The following is a 20,694-nucleotide window of genomic DNA, read 5'->3' on the forward strand; positions in this document are numbered from 1 at the left end:
TGACCAAAACCATCAGTAACAAGCTTGACGTCTTCCAAAACAGAATGCCTCAGGCGCATACTTAACATCTTTGGCCAAACACCATCACCAATGAAGAACTCCACCGAAAGAATGAAACGAGTCCATCACCAGCAGGTTCAACGAAGGCGTTGGCGATGGATTGGACATGTGCTCCGCCAGCAGACAGCAGACCTTTCCAGAGTCGCCCTACGATGGACTCCAGACGGCCGAAGAAAAACGAGGCCGCCAAAGGAAACTTGGAGAAGAAAGTGGAAAGGGAGATGAAGGGAAAGGGCTGGACATGGGGTCACCTAGAGCGGGTTTCAGCCGATCGACATCGGTGGCGGACTCTGGTTGAGGCCTTATGTGCAACCTGATGCACGAAGAGGAATAGATAGATAGATAGATAGGGAGGCATGACAGTGTAGACATGCAGCAGAGGTCTGCAGCAGCCCAGGAAGAAGCAGCAGACGAATGACTGGCAGAGTGAGCCTTGGGGACAGCGAGACATGTCAGCACCACTGACCACAACTAGACATGAAAATTCCCCTTGATATCAGCACCATAGACCACAACTAGACATGAGAATTCCCCTTGATATCAGCACCATAGACCACAACTAGACATGAGAATTCCCCTTGATATCAGCACCATAGACCACAAGTAGACATGAGAATTCCCCTTGATATCAGCACCGTCGACCCCAAGAAGACATGAAGCAGGCAGATGTCCACATGTTCACAGCATCTGTCATTATGAAAAGGCGCGCAATAGTCATGAGAACTCAGCATCATTCACTATAACAACATGAAGTGGACATGACAATCTGAACCCTTGGTATCCGCATCTTGGTTATAATAAGACATGAATAGACATAATTCCATACAGTATTACATGATTATAACAGAAGGTGAGGTGGTCGTGAGATCTCTGCACAGTATCAGCCTCACCGGCTACAATAAGCTAAGAAACTGGCAGGAGAGTGTACACAACATCAACAACTATCCCTCGCATCATGCTGTCTTGGTCTCACTCACAGGTATGCAGTCTCTGTTATCCTCACAAACATGTTATAATTATGGTGTGCACCCTGACAATGACGTGTACACCCTGACAATGACGGTGTGCACCCTGACAATGACGGTGTGCACCCTGATAATGACAGTGTGCACCGTGACAATGACGGTGTGCACCCTGACAATGACGTGTACACCCTGACAATGACGTGTACACCCTGACAATGACGTGTGCACCCTGACAATGACGGTGTGCACCCTGACAATGACGTGTACACTGATAATGACGGTGTACACCCTGACAATGACGGTGTACACCCTGACAATGACGGTGTGCACCCTGAATGACGGTGTTGTACAAACATGCCCGTATGTTGTGCAGGCTGTGGTGCTACAAGGACGAGACATTTCTGTACATGCTGATGGAGTATGTGTCGGGTGGAGAGCTGTTCTCGTACTTGCGGAACATGGGGCGCTTCAACAACATCACCAGCAACTTCTACGCCTGTGAGATCGTGTGCGCCCTGGACTATCTGCACGCGCGCAATATCGTGTACAGGGACCTTAAACCAGAAAACTTGTTGCTGGACACTCAAGGCCATTTGAAAATCACAGATTTTGGTTTTGCCAAGAAAGTGATGGACAGGTGAGTCGCCTTTTTACTCACGATAAGTGGGGAAGGAAGCTCTATTCACCTTGCTTTCCGACCTGCTCAGGTGAAATTCTCCCTAAGTCAGGGGTGGGCAAGGTTTTCTTTTCGCGGATCTCAGAATGTTAAAGTATGTGGCGGGCCGGTGACATACCAAACATGCAGGCCACGTGCCATCAGCTCAAGTTGCAGACTATCTGATGTATCTTCCACGTCCACGCTAAACGGATTTGACAATATTTTCAACTTACTTTCAAGTTTTCTGAAATCCCCGGAACTTCGTGAAAATGTCACCCAATGTCAAAGAGTTCAGAGTAAAATGTATTTAAATTGTCTTTCCTACACTTTGGTGGATAAGAGATCCAGTTTCCGTTCAAACATGTCCACGGCGAAATATAACTCATGAACAAGAATGTTTTTACCTGGCGGAGTCACACTGTTTGTTCAAATGGTCCATGTCGTCAACAACAAAAACAAAATTTTGGGGAAAGTTTGTCTTTTCTTTTATTTGTAAAAAGAGATCTCGGAGCTCCCAAACTAACTTTCCGAAGCTGAGCCACGGGACATTATCGTGTTTTAGAGAATATCTTTGTCATCGGCTTCAGCTTCTTGTGATACAGTTCACGATTTTCATCAGTGCGGACAACAGGGTTCATGTCTAAAACATTTGTGCACTGAGCTTCATGATGTATAATGCAATGAAGATCGGACTGTTTGCGGGAAGGCGAGTCTTGTCAGCCGCTACATGTGTCGAGTTGTTCCACCCGATGACCAGAACCTACAGACTAGCTTACACGCTGGTCAACTGGTACCAGTCAAGGCACCGACATATGAATGAATGATGAAACACTATGCCTTGTTTTTTCCGTTGGCCAGGTTGCTTGGTGATCACACAATTAATTCCTTGTCTCAGCTTGCTGCACACTGACCTTTCTGTGTGTCTAGTTGCTTGTGTAATAGTATGGTGATCATAACCAAGTGAGCTTCAGAAGCACTGACCTCAGCGGGTTCATTCAGTGATCCCTGGTCAATCAGAATGAGGTTATTACAGGTAAGACCAGCATTGTACAGGTTATAATTTGTAAGAGAGTCAAGGTTAGAGGCATGTGTATGAGAGGATTATTTTTTATTTTCACTGCAGAAGTGTTAAGGGATAGCTTAGTGGTTTAGGCAGCAGCCTCCAAAGACAAAGGCATGTACACTAGCTGCTTCAATGTACCTGTTAATTTGCCTGTGTATACCTGTTAATCTACCTGTATGTGTAAGACTCTTTAGTTGGGGAAGATAAGATGATGAGGGAGAGGAGATGGGCACTACCCTACTGAAATAAAGTCTCTCTTTAAATTCTAATACCCCATTTTCCAACAACTGTCAGGTCAAGGGACTATCATTTGCATAATTGTAGTGGAGGCACCGTCCCACATGGAACACTTATATCTCTATAGCTAACATACAGGGGCCACTCACAGTGACAATACACAAAACGATGAGAGGAAAAATATATTAGCTTTTGAGACCAATACCTGAAAAGGCCCTCCTACAGAAGTACTGTTCAGTGTTGTGGATCAACCTTTCCAACCTACAACTGTCATGAGTAGCATACCTACTAGCTTTCAGTTGCTTGTGCCACTGCCAAGCACTTCACACCTGCAGCTGTCTGCCAGTAGGTACAACACTCCCGCTGCTTGTACTGCTACATTTGTTAGACTGCTGCCATACACTGCACATGGTGGAGGGGGGGGTCTTCCTTCCTCCTTTCTCTCTCATTCTTTCTTTTCACACACACATATGTATGTGCACTTACATGTATATACACACATACTCATGTACACACACATGTCTACACATATCTCTGCACACACACATATATATATATACACATACTCATGCACACACATCAATGCACACAAATATGCACACACACATATGCACACACATATATAGTCTACTGCCCAGTTTAGAAGTTTGTCTGTGTGTGTGTAACTGCTCGACAGCTTAAGGGATGCTAGGTTAGTGTTATTCTTCAACGGAGACCAAATGAGAGGCTGGTTGATAAAAAGGTGCAGTTCTGTTCTACAGTGATGCTATTGCACTCCCACATAGTTTATTTGTCAGGGTTCATGACCTGTAAAGGAAAGGAAACATTAGGAAAGTGCTGTGGGCAGGTGAGATAGACTACATGTAGCTGAGTCTACAGATGGGCCAGAGCATGTGGCCAATGGTATAGCCAGTTGCTGGGCTGGAGGTGCTGCTGGGCTTTCAGTTGCAGTTTGGGAGCAACTGGTGAGGATAAGCTATGTGTGTGTAAGGTGGAAAACAAACATTTCAGAAACAATGTTTAGCTTATCCACAGAAACTACATACTTCATAGTAACTGCTATGATATGATGATGACAATGAATAATTAAGATATTTATTTCTTGCTATGACAATTCATAGTACACACATAAAAAAGTCTCATGAACACGTGCATACAACTCCTGCCCCCAACACACACGCATACACACACATCACACACACAAACACACTATGGGAGGAGAACAAGATCCGTTCTAAGACTTTAGAAGGAAATGAGAGCAAGTTTCTGGTGAATATGGCATGGCAGTTTATTGCAGATAAGAGAACTAGAGACAGGAAAGGAATATGGAACAAATGTAAGGAGTCTGGTCTGAGGGGATCGGAAAAGAAGTAGAGAAGATCGAGGTACATGGTGTGTAGATATAAAGTGAAGAAACAAAGAAATGCACCATTCAGAATGACTGTACATGGTTTGTAGCAGAGATGTCAAATCGAGGGTCCTTCAGGGGCCGCATGCATCACATTTGTGTTGTTTTGAGGGCTGTACATGTGTACACCGTCCTTTGGGCAGGGCCCCAGGTGTGCTTGCAAAGGGCCGATTGTTTGACACATTTGGTTTATATTAACTGCTCTGGTCAGATACAAATCAATGCACCGTACACAGTGACCACATGGTCATGTACCTGCTGCTCTAAAAAAAAAAATCAATGCCAGTGACTTGATCATGTGCATAATGTTGATACATGGCTCTTCTCTTTATGGAAGTGCAGTAACTCAAGTCCTATAAATGTACATCCATGATGTTTTTCAATTGAATGCTGGAATACTTTAGGTGTAAAAGTTAGGTAACCTTGCTTATCATTTGTACTGTACTGGGATTCTCCTTCTCTGTGTGACTTTATTTAGTTACTTTTGATGTGTGACTTTGTCTAGTTACTTTGATAATGCTCGTCTTCACATGCATTGCCAGCTGCTCAACCTGACACAAAGAGACTGTATCTATGTGTCATCACAATGCCACATAAGGGAAACTGTGTCTATATATGTCAATATCACAATGTCACACATGGGAAGCTGTGACCCACCCTCCAAATAGTCTATAGCAGCTTTGATACACAGTGACAGGAGGAAAGCATGGTGGCACATTTGGCAATAAGGAATATCTTACAGCGATAGTAGTCAAACTATGAAGCAGCACTTGCAGGCTGCTCACAATTCATAGCACAGGCAGTAGGAATGCTAACACTTTGATCGCTATATCTCCACCAAGGACGTGTACAGGTGGATTGCTGTCTGTCTGCCAAGACCAACACTTAGCCTCTTACGAACTTCTCGGCTGTTAGTCTCAGTAAGCTGTAACAAAGAATGTGACTAAACTGGAAGCTTTGTAGTATTATGCCTCGTTTTAGTAGTTAATCTGAAATGTGAATAAACCAGAAGCTTTCTAGTAGTATGCCTTGTTTTAATAGTTAACTGGAAAAAATTGTCTACCAGCAGTCCACTAATACAAGTTCGTGCTTATTCGATATAGATGCTGTGATTTAATAAATAGTTATTGAGGACACATTCTCAGACTATCTCCCACTATAATATTTTGACTGATGATGCCATGCTTGTTTCAAAACATGGATTTCATTATTAGAACATGGACTAAATGTGGTATTTACTGATGATGATGTGTCTGTTACACAGAGTTTATGTGGTGTCTGTTTCAAAACATGGATTTGAATGAAATATTGACTGATGAAGTGATGGCTGTTTAGATCATGCACTTAATGCTGTGTGTGTTTCAGAACGTGGACTTTATGTGGGACACCAGAGTATTTGGCTCCAGAGATTATTCTGAGCAAGGGACATAACAAAGCAGTGGACTGGTGGTCCTTAGGTGTCCTGATATTTGAGATGCTAGTCGGGTTAGCATTTTAAAGTCTTAGCCTCAGTAATGTCCATGTATGTGAACTGTAAAATATTTTCTTAGTTTCACATTTTCTTTTTTATATAAAAAATAACATCGTTTTAATTTTTTTCAGCATTATTTCAGGAAATTGTCAAAGCAGGTGTCTTACAATATTGTAAAATTTTCTTCGAAATTTCTGCAAATAGAATAGCATTTACTTGTGTTATTTTTGTCCTCAATGTTTGTTGTGTTCTTTGCTTAGGATGTATTGTTGTGAAAATCTTTGCAGTGAGGATGAGTCACTGTTTGAATGATTGTCTGGAAATGTGCATTTTTTTAATGTGACAAATATGATACCTTTATGATTTTATGACATATCTTAAAGTTTCCTGTTAATTTTGATGCCCACAGTAAGTGTTACAGAGTTTTAGTTTTGTTTATTCACCAAAAGGGTTCAGGGTAGATATTCCCTCCTACCCCATTCCCTCTCCACATGTACCCATCCTGTGCCATGTACCCTCTTATGTGAAGATAATCTCTCTTTCAGATACCCCCCATTCTATGCAGACAATCCCTTTGGAATTTATGAGAAAATTCTAGCTGGAAAAATAGAGTGGCCTAAACACATTGACCTGGTCGCCAAGTGAGTATTTGTTGGGGAGTTATTCTTTGTAACTAAGGTGAGGGAATATTTTTCAGGTCTGAAAGTTTGTGTGGAGGCATGAGAGTGTTGGTGTGCTTGTTCTTGTATATTGTGTATGAACTGGATTACTTGTAGCCTTGCAAACTGCTGTCTATGCAGGGACCTGATCAAGAAACTTCTGGTTCAGGATCGCACACGGAGACTGGGCAACATGAAGGTCAGTGTCATCAGCACCTTTGTTCCTCACATTGTTTCACTTCTGTTAATGATGATAGTGCAATCATTATTTCTTGACACATATATACATGTGTTTATGTGTGTGTTTAGGTGTGTGTGGATATAATATATATGTGTGTGCATTATTGATATGTTTGTGTGTGTGTGGTTTCATGTTTATTCATGTGCCTTGGTTTTAAGAGCTTGATGCAGTGTTATAGAATCTGATGTTGCTGGGTATCAAAGTATGTAGAGGCCTACACAATCTGTTGATGTTGCTGTGCTTACAGAATGGAGCTGAGGATGTCATGCGCCATAAGTGGTTTAAAGGAGTGGACTGGGAAGAAGTGATCACAAAGAAACTACAGGTGAGAGATGCTGAAAATGAGCAGCTGATGTAGAATCAACTGAGATAATCCTTTACAAGAAAAACATCTTCAGCAGTAAAATGTCTATTATCTTGTAAACATTGATATAAAAATAAAAACAATCATTGTCACTGCCATCTTTATTGCCATCAACTTTTTGTGTTTAACGGAATCAAGTCAAGTTGTGGATAGCAGACATGGCTATCTTTATATTTGTTCTTTTTTCCATGGAGGCGTATTTATGAGCTGATGTCTGTATGCTGAGACTCACTCTTGGCCTCTTGCGAAGTGATCCCAATACTTGGCGAGCCGTAACAAAGAATGTGAATAAATCGGAAGCTATGTCGTCTAATGCCTCGTTTTCAAGACTGACATAAAAAAGCTTTCATTTAAATTTATTGGGTATATACTGACAAGGCATTTTTTTTTTTTGTCTGCAGTTTATGTAGATATGTATATGTCTACAGCTGTTCACTATTTATTTATAAGCGCCTTTTCTGTTACTTTGTATGAAAATGTTTTCAATGTTGACAAAGCCCTAACATCAGCATACCATTTACTGCTGCAAGTTGATCAAAAGTGTGTTAGCAGCTACATGCTTGATACTTGTTCTCTGTTCCAGCCTCCTATTGTACCCAAGCTTTCACATGATGGGGACACATCAAACTTTGAATCCTATGAGGAAGGAGACTGGAGAAAAACACCACCAGCTTCAGAAAAAGAAATTGAGCAGTTTTTGGATTTTTAACCTTCATGAATCTTTTCTTGGAACTCAGGAAAGTTGTGGATGGATGTATTGTTAGTATGTGTAAGATTTGCATGCTTGCAAGTAACCAGGACAGCCAGACTGATTCTCTGATGGAACTAAATGATTACACATGCTGACAGAAACATAATTGTTCAGTGACAAATATTGAAAATAGGATTATTCAAAGTAGAACTGAAGATTTTTCCCATACACAAAGTAATAATGCTTAGGAGACAGAAGAACCTTACTATATTTAGGAGGGAAAGAAACATTTCTTCTTATAATACCAGACATCTAGCTCAGGAGAGAGGAAGATTCTGTTCCTACACAAGCACAGAGTTTTGAAAGAAAATGTCTTGTGATACAGCTGACCCTAAAAGTGTCAAGCTGGAAATTGCAGCTGTCTTATCTTTCTCATCAGAAGGGTAATTGTTGTGATTCATGGAAGTGAAACATGTTGTTTTGTGTTGACATTTAATTTTGAAGAACAGGACAAAGATGAAACAAAAGAGGAATCCCATTGTAACTGAGGGGAAGATTTGCCATACAGTGACTTTATAAATGCTGTAGTTATTGAATGGTAGCCTTCAATATCCATTGCCTGTCATAAGGACAGTGCAGGTATACAACGAAAGGAAGATTTGCAAGGCAGTGACTTTGCAAAGATTGTCGTTATTGAATGGTAGCCAACTACCCCCATCGCCTGTCACGGTGACTGCATGCACAATCACAAGTTGTCAACATGACAATGTGCAACAAGAAGGAAGTCCATATAATGTATTTAACTTTCAGATGATTAAAAATGTATGAAAATCAGCATGAAATAGACAGAGGAAAGAGTAGATTATGAATTCTTACATTTTTGGATATATGTATATATTCAATAAATTTCATTTAGTAATGGTGGATGATTGCTTGTTTCTGTCATTTTTTATGTGGTAATAACATGCAGTCAACTCTTTTCTTCCATTAGACTTTGTTTTGGAAGAAAGGAGAACAAAAATACTTTAAGTAAGTGCAGTTATAACATCACAAATCCTATGCCAGACACATATGTCTGCCAGACACGATATAATCCTGTAATCTCTGAGTCATTTTTTAAGACATAAAGCTTCAAACATGATATAATCTTGTTGATGCTATGTCCTACAAAATCTAGAACTATCCTTGCACACAAACCTACATGTATATGTAATTCTTTGAGGAATCTGTTTTGATTCTGACCTCATCTTTTGAACACAATACAAATATCTTTGATTTTCTCTATTTAGAATCTGTGAATGGTCACCTTATGTATTTAAAAACAAAGTATAAAGTTTTTCCACAGAAAATCTATATAATGTTTCGTCTGTTGCAAGTATTAAACTTATTTTTATTGAAATCCTGTAAAATAAGAGTTCTCTGCAGAATTTTTTAAAAATGTTATAGAATGCACTTAATACTTGTAAAATATTAGTTAATCTATTAATGAATACACTTTAGCACGTCAAGGAATACCATGTCAGTTTGTTAATAGATTTTTGGAGACCAGTTATTACAAATCTGTATGTTATTATCAAAAGAAAACTTGATTGTATAAACTTTATGAGCATTGTGAGTCTGAGAATTATATATATATCAGCTGTGCAATTGTCAGTGTGATCATCATTGTGTTAAGCCATCAAATTATGAGTTCTGAATGCCTACCCATATCACGTCCATTTGGCAAAATAATTTGAAAGCATCTGACGTACAGCTATCGTGTCTGTGCACCAGAAAACTGTCATCTATCACCAAGGCCTGTGTCAGTATTTAATAAGTCTTTTTTTGGATTTTTTTTTCTCTGGTGATCGGATGGTGAAAATCCATTCCAAATCTTTAATCCCATCTTTATGGGTTGTTTTCACGATGTGTTCCTCTTTTCATGTAGTGTTTAAGAAATCTTGTTAGCTTGTGCAGTTTTAACAATAGTTTGTGTCTTGATGCTATTGTAAAGTGTCTACCATCACTTTACGTTATATTTCATCTTGTTTGGTGTTTAGGATGAGTTGTCAGTTGTATGCTGCTTTAAGACCATTATGTTTTGGTCATCTTGAATTTTAATAACATCAGCTTGTGCCGTGCATGCATGATTATAATAGCATATCTGTTCATAATGATGGTATTATGCTAGGTTTATGCTATATAACATTAATTTATTTACAGTTTGACATTACTTGCCATACATTTTCTATTACAATATAGCACATGTTGACTACACATATCCCTGATATTTTATACGTGTGGTCACATAATGTTGCATTATTTACTCAAGTACATCGTGTCATGCAACAGATACTCAAGGGAAAGTTTCTGGAAGTTTATTTGACTGCAAAAGGCAGTCCCTTATGAATATGTGCTAGATTGCAGATTTTTAGCTGTTACCTTAAGCAGCCCAGTATAAGGTGTCAATGTAATCACTGTCGGGTTTTTTCAAGTATTGTTGGAAGTCTGACAATTTTCAATTTTGAGACTGACAGTTTACTTTTTCATAATCTTCATGACTCTAACAAGTTCTTCTTCAGGGTATTTGATAAACTGGCATTTACTTCAGCTGGTATAGCTGATGGGTGAACATACTTTTTTCTTTGAAACTGTGGTGTTAACATTAACTGTAATATAGTTACTCTTGAATAGTATGCTTGCTCTGTAACTGTTATTGATCATGTCTCCTAATCATGTATTTGTCATGTTCTATAATGCTGGGGTGGGATAGTATTATGCTGGGGTGGGATAATGCAACGTATGCAAGATATGCAGGGTTATATTTTTCTAACCATTTATGTTACACCCTATCATCACATAATTTGTAAATAATAATGTTTGTATGGTAAAATTTTCTAATGAAATCCTCTCACTGGCAAGCTATTTTCTGTAACTGATCCACATCTTACTAATTTAATGGATGTGCATAAAAGATGCTGTTGGTGAGATGTGACTTCACAGTTGATGTGCCACAAGGCATATTGACTAATGGTTAAGTCCTGTTGTTATTATTAAATTGATTTACAACAAAATTGGAGAATGAAATTAATCTAGACCTGCCTTACATTTAGGTGTCATAAATCACAAATGCTGCCAGTGAGTAGTTAATTCACAGTCTATGTGCAAAAGTTGAGGTGAACTTATTTAGTCATATTTTTGATACAATCCATGTTTACATAATGTCACCTTGGTTCACACATGTAGGATGCAGAGTTTTGTTAATGTTTGATGCTGATCCTGAGCAAAGAATTTAAGTTCAGCAATAATGCATGTTGGTATGTTTTAAAGGTTTAGTCTCAAAGGCTGCACTTGCTTTGTAAAATAATTGATATAAGTAGTTGTGTTTGCCTGATCCTTATTTTTATTTTTCATGCTTTTTAGAAATTATGGGTGCTAAAATAAGGTTTACAAATTATTAGACTCCTAATTGAGGTTTATAACTGTTTTAGCACTTTTACTTATTCTCAGCTGGCCCTGTAATGAAGCTTGAAGTCAGCATCAAGTGCTACCGACAATTTACCTCAGATCACATCATAAGGCTCATCATTTTCTTGAAATGACAGATGAGGGAGAAAATACTTACATGACAGTCTAATGAGCTGGCAGTGCAGAGTTATTAGCATAAACTGTTTTTGTGATGGCTAAGTGAATGGTATTTATTTCTGCTGGCTTACTAGAATACTAGAATAGTTAGGCTGCTCTTTTCCTCATCCCATATGAGCATTATCAGAATCGATATTCATGAATAGATTGGTTTAAAAAGTCAAATACATCAACATTTCCACCTTTACAAAAGATGATCACACTAACAACATAGAGACATATTTACCACATCTATCAGATTTAATTTGTTGATGATAAGGTATCACCTTTATAGTGAATCAGGACAATATTTCTTGTGAGCACTGAAGAAGACGAAAGCTAATATTAAAAGATTCCATGTGGATATACAGTCAAATCTCCCTACTATGCCACCCCGCTACTATGCCACTCTCGGTATTATGCCACTTTTGCTCGGTCCCGACTATAAATTCAATGTAAAAAAAAATTTACTATGCCACCCCAGACTCTCGCTACTATGCCACTTTTGTGTGATTGTTAAAAGACACAAGTTGTGAAATTCCGCGCAGTGCTCGATTATTATATTGTATGGTAGTGTGGGACATCGCAGTTAGGTGGGATGGAACATAGCACGCACACAGGGAGGGTGGAGGGTGGCGATGGGGGTAGGTCGCTGGCTGGGTGACAGTCACGTGACAGAAGGAGAGCGGGAGGGTGTCGACTAGCGACATGATGCAGGTGTGCGGATGTAGTTGGGAGGGGTGGAGGATGAAGAGGTGAGGGGGAGAATGAGAGGAGACAGCTAGCGCCAGCCAACTATTCTTGAGAGCTTTGGACTGACGGGTAACTTGAGCAAATAAAGCCGTTTTTACGAACCCTCCGTATTATGCCACTCTCGCTACTATGCCACTTTTGCTCGGTCCCGGTAGGTGGCATAGTAGGGAGATTTGACTGTAGTTGATGTTAAATCTGATCTTGAGTCAGGTTATGTAAGCAGTCAGGTATGAGTGGGAATGAACCACGAAGGAGTGAGAAAGACTTAAATATAACTAGCACCTACACTATTACTAGTAGAGACCTAAATATAACTAGCACCAACACTACAACTAGCAAACAGGCTAGCATAGATCTAAATATAACTCGCACTTTCACTATGACTAGCAATTGGACTGACAGAGACAAACTAAACAGAAGTAGTGTTTACACTATAATAAGCAATCTTAATTGAAGAAAACTAAAATCATTGGAACATTCAAGTTAAAAATGAAGAGATACGTCAAGAGTACAGAAAATTAGTGTGCTGTCATACGATTTTCTGCAGGCATGCAGACTTTGTAGTCATTTAAGACATTCTGCTTACTCTATTCCAGTATTAAAATGTTTGCACTCAATAACTTGTTACAAGATTTCTTTTAGATGAATTCCCTGTTTAAAGGGGTAAGCATTATCTGAGAATTAAATGTGAAATTACTTGTCTGTTGCTCTGTTTATTGAGCGTGGAGAAAAATTTAAACACAACAAAGATTTGATTTACTTTTCATTAATAATTTGTTTTTACTGATGGTCACACTAGTTTTTGACAGTAACAATTACTTGATGAAACAAAATGCCACCAGAATGTGCAATGACAGTACAGCATCAAACACACCCTCTACTCCACAGAGTGCACACCCATATACACCTTCACGTAAATGTACACAATCTTATGCAACACAACCTAACATAAATTCATGTCAACCTCTAAGTTGAGAATTATGACTGCAGTATATATTGCTGCAGTAAGGATAAAAGAACATCAAATATTTTAGTCCTTCACTAAGGATGGATAACTTCACAGATGAAGATGCTCCTTAAACACAGAAAGCTGAAGTAAAGTGGGCATTTCTGAGTGAGCAGAATGCATCTAAATTTAGTCTCTGCTCCTTGATCACATCTACTAGTTCAAGAATTTGGCTGACAACAAAGCTAGTTTACTTGAATACCCTGTTTAATTTACTTATCACTCATGTCCTTGTATTCAGGCCCCAGCATACACAAGCAAACATCGACACACTGACAACAGTAGTACAGTATATTGGTGTAGTCCTGTAGTTTTTGTGTTTGGTGTGTGAGTACTATTATTATACACCTCTCCCCTGTCAATTGTATTCCATGTTCATGACCTTTGCGAAGCGGATAATCGAGTGGTTAAAGTGCTGGTGTCTGAACTGAAAGCACACTACTTCAATGCCTGATTAGTGCAGGAAACTTGCCCCCAGACCACCCAGCTGGCGGGAGTGAGTACCTGACTTCATTAAGGGTTGGTGAAGGTAAGGCAGCCAGAGAGAAGAGATTGGCACTGTCCTCATGCATAGCTGGCCCCCCAAAAAGTGAGGTTTCCAACACCTCACCTCCCAACATCCTGAAAAGGTTAGGGGATGACCTTTACCTTTACCTTCATGACCTGGGTAAAGTAACGCATATAGAGCCTGGTCTTATGCTGGGGACTGTGCTCTACAAGCATCCTGATGTTGATTATTGGTATGATTAACTAAACTCTGATACAACATATACATCATATATTACATATGCTAAAAGGCTTAAGTATACTGAGGAAGAAAATATAACTCACAACTACATTATGCTTAGCAATCAGACAGTCAGAGATGTAAACTAGATAAACTGTATAACTAAACCTTTGGCCAGCATCAGAATGGCCAGATCTGCGCATTTGATCATCAATCACAACCCATAATCATTTGTACACATACCAACCTCACAACCCATAAGTATTTGTACCATATACCAACCTCACCAGACTCATCACTGATAGCAGCTTGCTGTGCTATCATTCTTTTCCGAATGAAATTAAACATTTCTTTGGTCTTACTCATGTTCGGTTTAAACAACTGTTTTTGGCATCAAGTTAAAAACTGGTCTATAGATGGGCTTTATATTCAAAAGCATCGTCATGTGAGATGCAACCCATCAAGGAAGAGTCATCAGAGAACTTCCATCTTTTACTGGAACATACATGCAGATAAGGTGACCAGACGTTTCGGGAGCGAAAGCGGGACACGTGCCGAAGATGGTGTCGTCAACGACAAAAAACGCCGTATCAGTGTACGGTATTCAGATTTTTAAAGACAAGCGGGACATTTGATGGACTTGCCAGAAAGCCAGAAAGCGGGACATTGGGCGTCCCGCCCGATATTCAGGCGGGACACGAGGTCAAAAGCGGGACTGTCCCGCCTAATGCGGGACGTCTGGTCACCTTATGCAGATATACTATACTGGACTATTTATAATTAAGTTACTGCTATCAACAATGCTCTTTCAATCCATCTCACCTAATATTTAAGTGGCATTTTCATAGCACCTAACCCAGACAATCGACTGCATACTATGTGGGCATAAAGCCTAACAAAGTTTGCATCAACCCGCTTTTAATATAAATAGCAGGAATCAGTTGCCTTGGCCGAAAGCTCAAAGCCAGAAGTGTTCTCTACAGCGGGCGAACGGCAAACACCTGAAACTCCCTTTAAAATCCTGTTTGGAAAGACATTAGCCTCCACTGTAAAAATAACACCACTGTACTACTATACTGTGTATAAGTTGGAGGTTAAACCAAAGACAGTTATTAAATACCACACACGTAGTGTCTGCTATCGGTCGTCAACGTCCGTGTGCGGTGACCAGCGAGGGGAGGCTACTCTACAGCCCGCCCATCAAGGGGAGTAACTCTCACAGCTCCTCACACGTACGAGTACGAGAAAAAAATAAACAAATTAACGTGTACGACTTTATCTGTTGTTGTGCACAGTCTAATTTCAAGACTTTCACACTTCTTAAACCGTTTGAAGTTTCAGCTTCTTTTTAAACAGCGGTTGGCATAAAGTAATTGTCCCCCTCCACCTAAAAAATGTCAACGCTGAACACAAAGACGAGGTTGTTGATATTGATAGACGACATGGAACTCATATCAAGGTAATCTCAATTTTTAGAGATCTTCTTGCGTGTTTTTAAGAGTCTGGTATTTCTTCTTCTACTTTGTGATTCTTTTACGAAGTGCGCTGTGATAGACGTTCCGGGTTTGTACAGAAAATTTACAAATTATTTTTGAGCATACAGTTTAGAAACGAGTATAAAGAGTCGTGGTTTCAGATTTAAGAAAATATTTCTCGTGATTCCCTAATTTTTCTTATGTTTATTTATAGTACATTATTTATTGTCATTATACTGCTTCATGTAATTTTAACCCACAGTCGTATGTCAACAATGTTTTAGAGAGCTTATTGAATTGATGAGCACACCTAAAAGTCAGCAAAAACCAGACGCACCAGACACAATCAGTCTGATGGAGCTGTTGATTGAGCGTGACAACGAACTCAAGTCTGTCTTGCAACTAGGTAGACTTGCATGTTTATGCTCTCGTCTGCATGCATATTACATGTCATTGCTAATGATTGCTATCCAGATCACTTGTCAGTATACTATCAATGAACACTAGTAAATATACAGGAAGAATACTCTTGCCAGATGTCTTTTTTAAATTTAGATATGTGTATACAACATATTGCACACATAGTGCACTATTGTAGACAGTAGAATAGGCTTTCAAACCATACAGTTTCTGTTTGTTTATATTTTGCTTTAGCTGAAGAACAAGCTCAAATACAGAAAGTGATGGATGCACTCAAATTTGAAGTTGACAAGCGTGACACAGAAATCAGATCTCTTCAGCGAAGCTTGAAGGAAGCTGAAACTATACTGGTAGATAATGATCAGTTATACTACTACTAATAATCAGTAATTAATTTTTTAAACTTTTTTGTTTACATGTCCAATTATTTCCCCTGAACCCACAAAAGCAGTATATGAAATAAGTACAAGAAAACAACTACTCACCTACACCAGCTAACTCCCACTGAAAAGAACTGTAGAGATTGCTTAGATAACCTGTATATATATATATAGCAGAAGACGCCAGATATTTACAAAGCTGCATGTTTTATTACAGGCAACAGGCATCTATCAAGCCAAACAGAAGCTAAAGGCTATTGATCAGGCTAATCAAAGGACTGCTTCATCAGAAGAGATCATCAAGTTTGCTCACAGAATCTCTGCTAGCAGTGCAGTAGCAGCCCCCAACACATGGGGGCCAGGTGTGTATAATTATAGAAAAAAAGGAAAGAAAATGGGGCCAATGTTTGACTTCTACATAGGAGATTGGTTTCTGCAGGTTTTTTGGTGTGTACATGTAGTGTCCGAAAAAGACCTATGAATGAAAACATGGCTTCAGCTAAAAACTAAAGGAATAGGAAGAGGCTATATAAATCAGTGGACTTGGGAACAGGAAGGTTTGTTGTTCATTTTATTTTCAAGCAGTGTCTTTGGTCTAAAACTAAGGTGCAGTCTTCTGCTGTAGGTGACCCACGTCGACCATACCCTACAGATCTTGAAATGAGGCAGGGATTTTTGGGGATGGGCACCTTTCCAGACCATCAGAAGCACACACACATACCTCAAACTGCTACAGGTAATGAGCAAGCAAGATTCATTGACGTTTTGTGGTACTGTGTTCTGTATGGTTTTCTTGGTTAGTGCATGAAGAATGGAGCATATACAAATGTAGGAACAGGAAACTGCTGAGATAATATAAATTAGAATATTCTGTTGAACGGCCATATGATCTCAAAATAGAATACATTATCTGTGATGGTGAAAACCCCCAATCAGTGCTGTCTTGCTGTCCTTGTGTGTTATAGAGCAACATTTGCCCACAACCCCACAGATCAGTGCCTCGTCACTGTCATGGCAGCCATCCCAGGAAGTGGCTATGACCCTGACCTCAGGTGGGGCATCACATCATAGTGTTCATGACCTCAAAGGTCACAACAAAGAGAATGAAGATGTCGAACTGATGTCAAGTGATTCATCCAGCAGCAGTTCAAGTGATGAATAGTTCCATCAAGAGGAGAGGCCACTGTTCCGCTGCAAGGTCATTTTCTTGAATGATCTGTTCAAGCATTTTGCTGCTAGCATTGTCTGGGGTCTGTTACAAGGCATGCTAGCTGTCTGTGGATGGGTTTGTATTTGATACCCCATCTGCCAACCATTATTGTCAGTCAAATTTAGTGATTTCATTGAAAATAATGTAATTAAAATTTTTAATTATACTTGCAGACATAATGAGAACATGGTCTTTCTTGACAAATGTGTAATCATTTTATCTGTCAGGGCATTTGTCTACACCTACATGGGTGATTTTCTTTTGTGTGTACTTCTTGGAAATAGTTCATGCCTTAGAACCAACATTAACACTGGAAGAATTCAGACTGAAAAGGATTCAGTAAGTTGTTCCTAGTTCCAGTTTACAGTTGATGAATTTTCATCTTAGCTATTTATGCACTTCAATTCATAAAGTATTTAGGTTAATGACTCATTGTCATTTGGGTGTTTGTTGACAGCCTGCTGATAAAACCAAGCTCTGTTGTAGAACCTGGTTTTACTGCTAGGCCTGATTATAAATCTTGTATGCTATTTTATGCGGTGCTGATGGGAGCTTTCAATGGGCACAGAATATATCCAGCTGGCACACCTGCACCATTTTTATGTATCACTTTGGCCACCAGACTGGTCACAGCTAAGAGACCCAGAGAGAGAGCTTTCACTGCTGGAAGTCATAATCTGCTGAATGTTTTACAAGTTCAGTACTTCATGTCATGCTCATAATGTATGACACTGCCATCAAGGATTATATTAACGGCAATGGGAGGCCTGGTTACAGAACTCTTGGACCAGTTTTATAATTTGTATTCTTGCTTTCACACATCTCACGCAAGCCTTTAATTCAATTATGTGATTGTGTGTTCATTTTTGGCTGCAATCTTCATATGTAAGTGTGTGTGTCTGTGAGAGAGAGGGGGCGGGGAGAAAGAAGGAATGAAAGTGATGATAGTAATAATTGAATACATAAAGCCATTTTTTACAGTGGCAGCAAGCTCAGTGTGCTGTGCACCAAAGATGAAAAACCGACAGAAACAAAAAAACAAAGTAAAAAATGTGAATTATATACTGGTGAGTGCATGGACAAAGATTGGGAGGAGTTCGATGGATCATGAAAGAGGTGGGTTTTGAGGACAAACCTGATATTTTTGAACACAAGAACAAGATAAAGGTGAATAGAATTCTAAACATGAGGTTTTGCTCAGTTTCTTTTGTTTGATTCATGTAAGAGATAAGTTTGCTGTTATACTATAGTATTCATATAGTATACTTTTGTGTTTTTGACAAGCCTTAAAAGTAATTATCTTCCCTTCTGGCAAGAAAGGTATGACAGAAAACAAAGGCAAAAACAGATTTAAAAGGCAAATATTTCATTTGTGTATTTTTACTTGCTTGAGGAAGTGGGGAGATATGTGTTTTATGATGAGCCAGCAACTAAGACTACATCACGGCAAAGCTTCCAGCCCTGTAAACAGATGCCACATGCAGAGAAAGAACAGTGTGCCCAAGACGAGAGCTGAAACTAAGACAGCCAACCTTCTCTGTATTAGTGACGAGCTAACTGCTGTGCCATCAGACTGCCCCAGAGGCTAAGTTGGTGATTATTAAAACCCAGCTCTTGCATTTTACTAGTGCCAGTGGCAATGGATTACATTAACATTAACGAACTTGCAGAAGTATGACAACTATATCATGTAAGTCAGTTTGATGCTTGAGTTACTGGATTTGTTGACATTTAACCATAAATTCAGCTGCTTTTGAACATGCACATCATATCTGTATTGCCAAAACATTTTCAATAAAAGGACACCCAGTACATTTTCTGCATTTGAGACATTAGCCAGTTCTTTTGTTTTATCAGCATTTGTACTTCCTTCTAAACATACAAAACTTTTCAAATTTCTTTTGTTTCCGCATGACAGTGAGTGTGGATTCCAATACATATATTCATTCTTATCAATGTGCTTGATTTGTGCCACATCAGAAAATACTGTTAGACTATTTTCAATCATATCCCAGCTTGCAAGAAATCATGGGCCTGTTTACGGTATCCTTAAGGCCCCCGATGGGTTTAACCGCTTGCTGTCATTTTCCATCAATGCCCCGTTTGTAGCCCGTACTCAACCCGTCAAACCCCTGCTTGCAACCGTCATTGCCCATGAAATCTTTTGTCTGCTGCATGTAAACCTTCAAAGCTCTACTTCCATTCCTCACCCGATCTCGCATTCTTTTACCACTAGCTCGCAGGCTGACACACCACGCAGAAAACAGTCAACAGCTTTTTAAACTCTTATCGTTTCCACACCTTCAATGGTGTGCATGCTCTTACACTCGTTCTTGGTAAATACGTACAACTAGAAGGCAAGAGATACGATTAAACAATTTATTTACAGCAAAAAGTATGTGGTTAAGCAGTCAAAATTATTTACAGAATAAGATTTTTTGAACAAATTATGTACAACAAAAATTAAACAACTTATTGTAATTACAGCTTGAAAATAATTTTTGAAAAAAATTATTTCAACTTGATAAATAATTAGATGAAAGATTATTTAAAGACAAAAAAAAACCCAATAACCTATAAGTGGTGGAATTCCTGTGGAAGAAAAGAAAAATCAATAATTATTTACATATCTTTATTTTTCCAATGTATGGAGAACAGACCGCCCACACTTAATTGAAATCTTAAAGCTTCCATGAATCTATTAACTACTAGTGAGAGTACAAAAAGTTGAACAAGAGTCGAATAAAAAGATGTTAAATTGTAAAAGATGTTAAATTGTAATGTTTTCATGGCATTTGAGTAGGCTTGTTTATGTAATTGTACATGCTATCTGAAGACAGCCAATTTATCATTAGTACAAAAGGTAAGTGGGCCTATTGAATAAAAAAATTGTTGAAAATGATGCTCACATTAATAATTTAAACTGAACTCATTTTATTTGTAATTCCGCTCACTATAAGACAGCATTGCCCTTTGAATCCTTCCTCTACTCCTGTCTCTTGCAGCTGTGCACAGAAGGAAGTTGTAAGGTAAACTTAAATACTATCGCAAGTAATAATAAACTTGTAAATGTTAAGAAAACAATACTTAGATTAACTATTTGAAAAATCAGTTTGGAAACTTTCCCTTTATGAGTACAGATTGACCTCCCAGCTAGACACTCCGCTCCTCGTCTGATGATCGTCTCCTTACTCTTCCTGTCACCACTACAACATATGGCCTCAGGATGTTTAGTTATTGTGCAGCTAAACAATGGAACTCTCTCCCTTTCTTTACCTGCCACCTACCCACTATTGAATCCTT

The 20,694-nt window shown here is 39.0% G+C and overlaps 2 protein-coding genes across 2 annotated transcripts in view; both read left to right on the forward strand.

Annotated features, from left to right (window-relative positions):
- The window catches only part of LOC112555942 (cAMP-dependent protein kinase catalytic subunit PRKX-like), a 29,564-nt gene extending 17,655 nt beyond the window's left edge, over nucleotides 1-11,909 (forward strand). The window contains exons 3-8 of the mRNA XM_025224554.1: nucleotides 1,399-1,662; nucleotides 5,757-5,876; nucleotides 6,408-6,503; nucleotides 6,663-6,720; nucleotides 7,010-7,087; nucleotides 7,710-11,909. Of these exons, the coding sequence (XP_025080339.1) occupies nucleotides 1,399-1,662; nucleotides 5,757-5,876; nucleotides 6,408-6,503; nucleotides 6,663-6,720; nucleotides 7,010-7,087; nucleotides 7,710-7,835 (742 nt within the window). The 3' untranslated portion in view covers nucleotides 7,836-11,909. The remainder of the gene's footprint in view (nucleotides 1-1,398; nucleotides 1,663-5,756; nucleotides 5,877-6,407; nucleotides 6,504-6,662; nucleotides 6,721-7,009; nucleotides 7,088-7,709) is intronic.
- A 3,205-nt stretch (nucleotides 11,910-15,114) lies between these two features.
- On the forward strand, nucleotides 15,115-19,214 carry LOC112555947 (mediator of RNA polymerase II transcription subunit 4-like). Its single transcript, XM_025224560.1, has 6 exons — nucleotides 15,115-15,365; nucleotides 15,666-15,787; nucleotides 16,036-16,151; nucleotides 16,399-16,543; nucleotides 16,807-16,917; nucleotides 17,147-19,214. Exons 1-6 carry the CDS (start codon nucleotides 15,301-15,303, stop codon nucleotides 17,341-17,343), a joined length of 756 nt encoding a protein of 251 aa, XP_025080345.1. The 5' UTR covers nucleotides 15,115-15,300; the 3' UTR covers nucleotides 17,344-19,214.
- The last annotated feature ends 1,480 nt before the right edge of the window (nucleotides 19,215-20,694 follow it).

The sequence above is a fragment of the Pomacea canaliculata genome, linkage group LG14, assembly GCF_003073045.1.
Source record: "Pomacea canaliculata isolate SZHN2017 linkage group LG14, ASM307304v1, whole genome shotgun sequence".
Classification (NCBI taxonomy): Eukaryota; Metazoa; Mollusca; class Gastropoda; order Architaenioglossa; family Ampullariidae; genus Pomacea; species Pomacea canaliculata.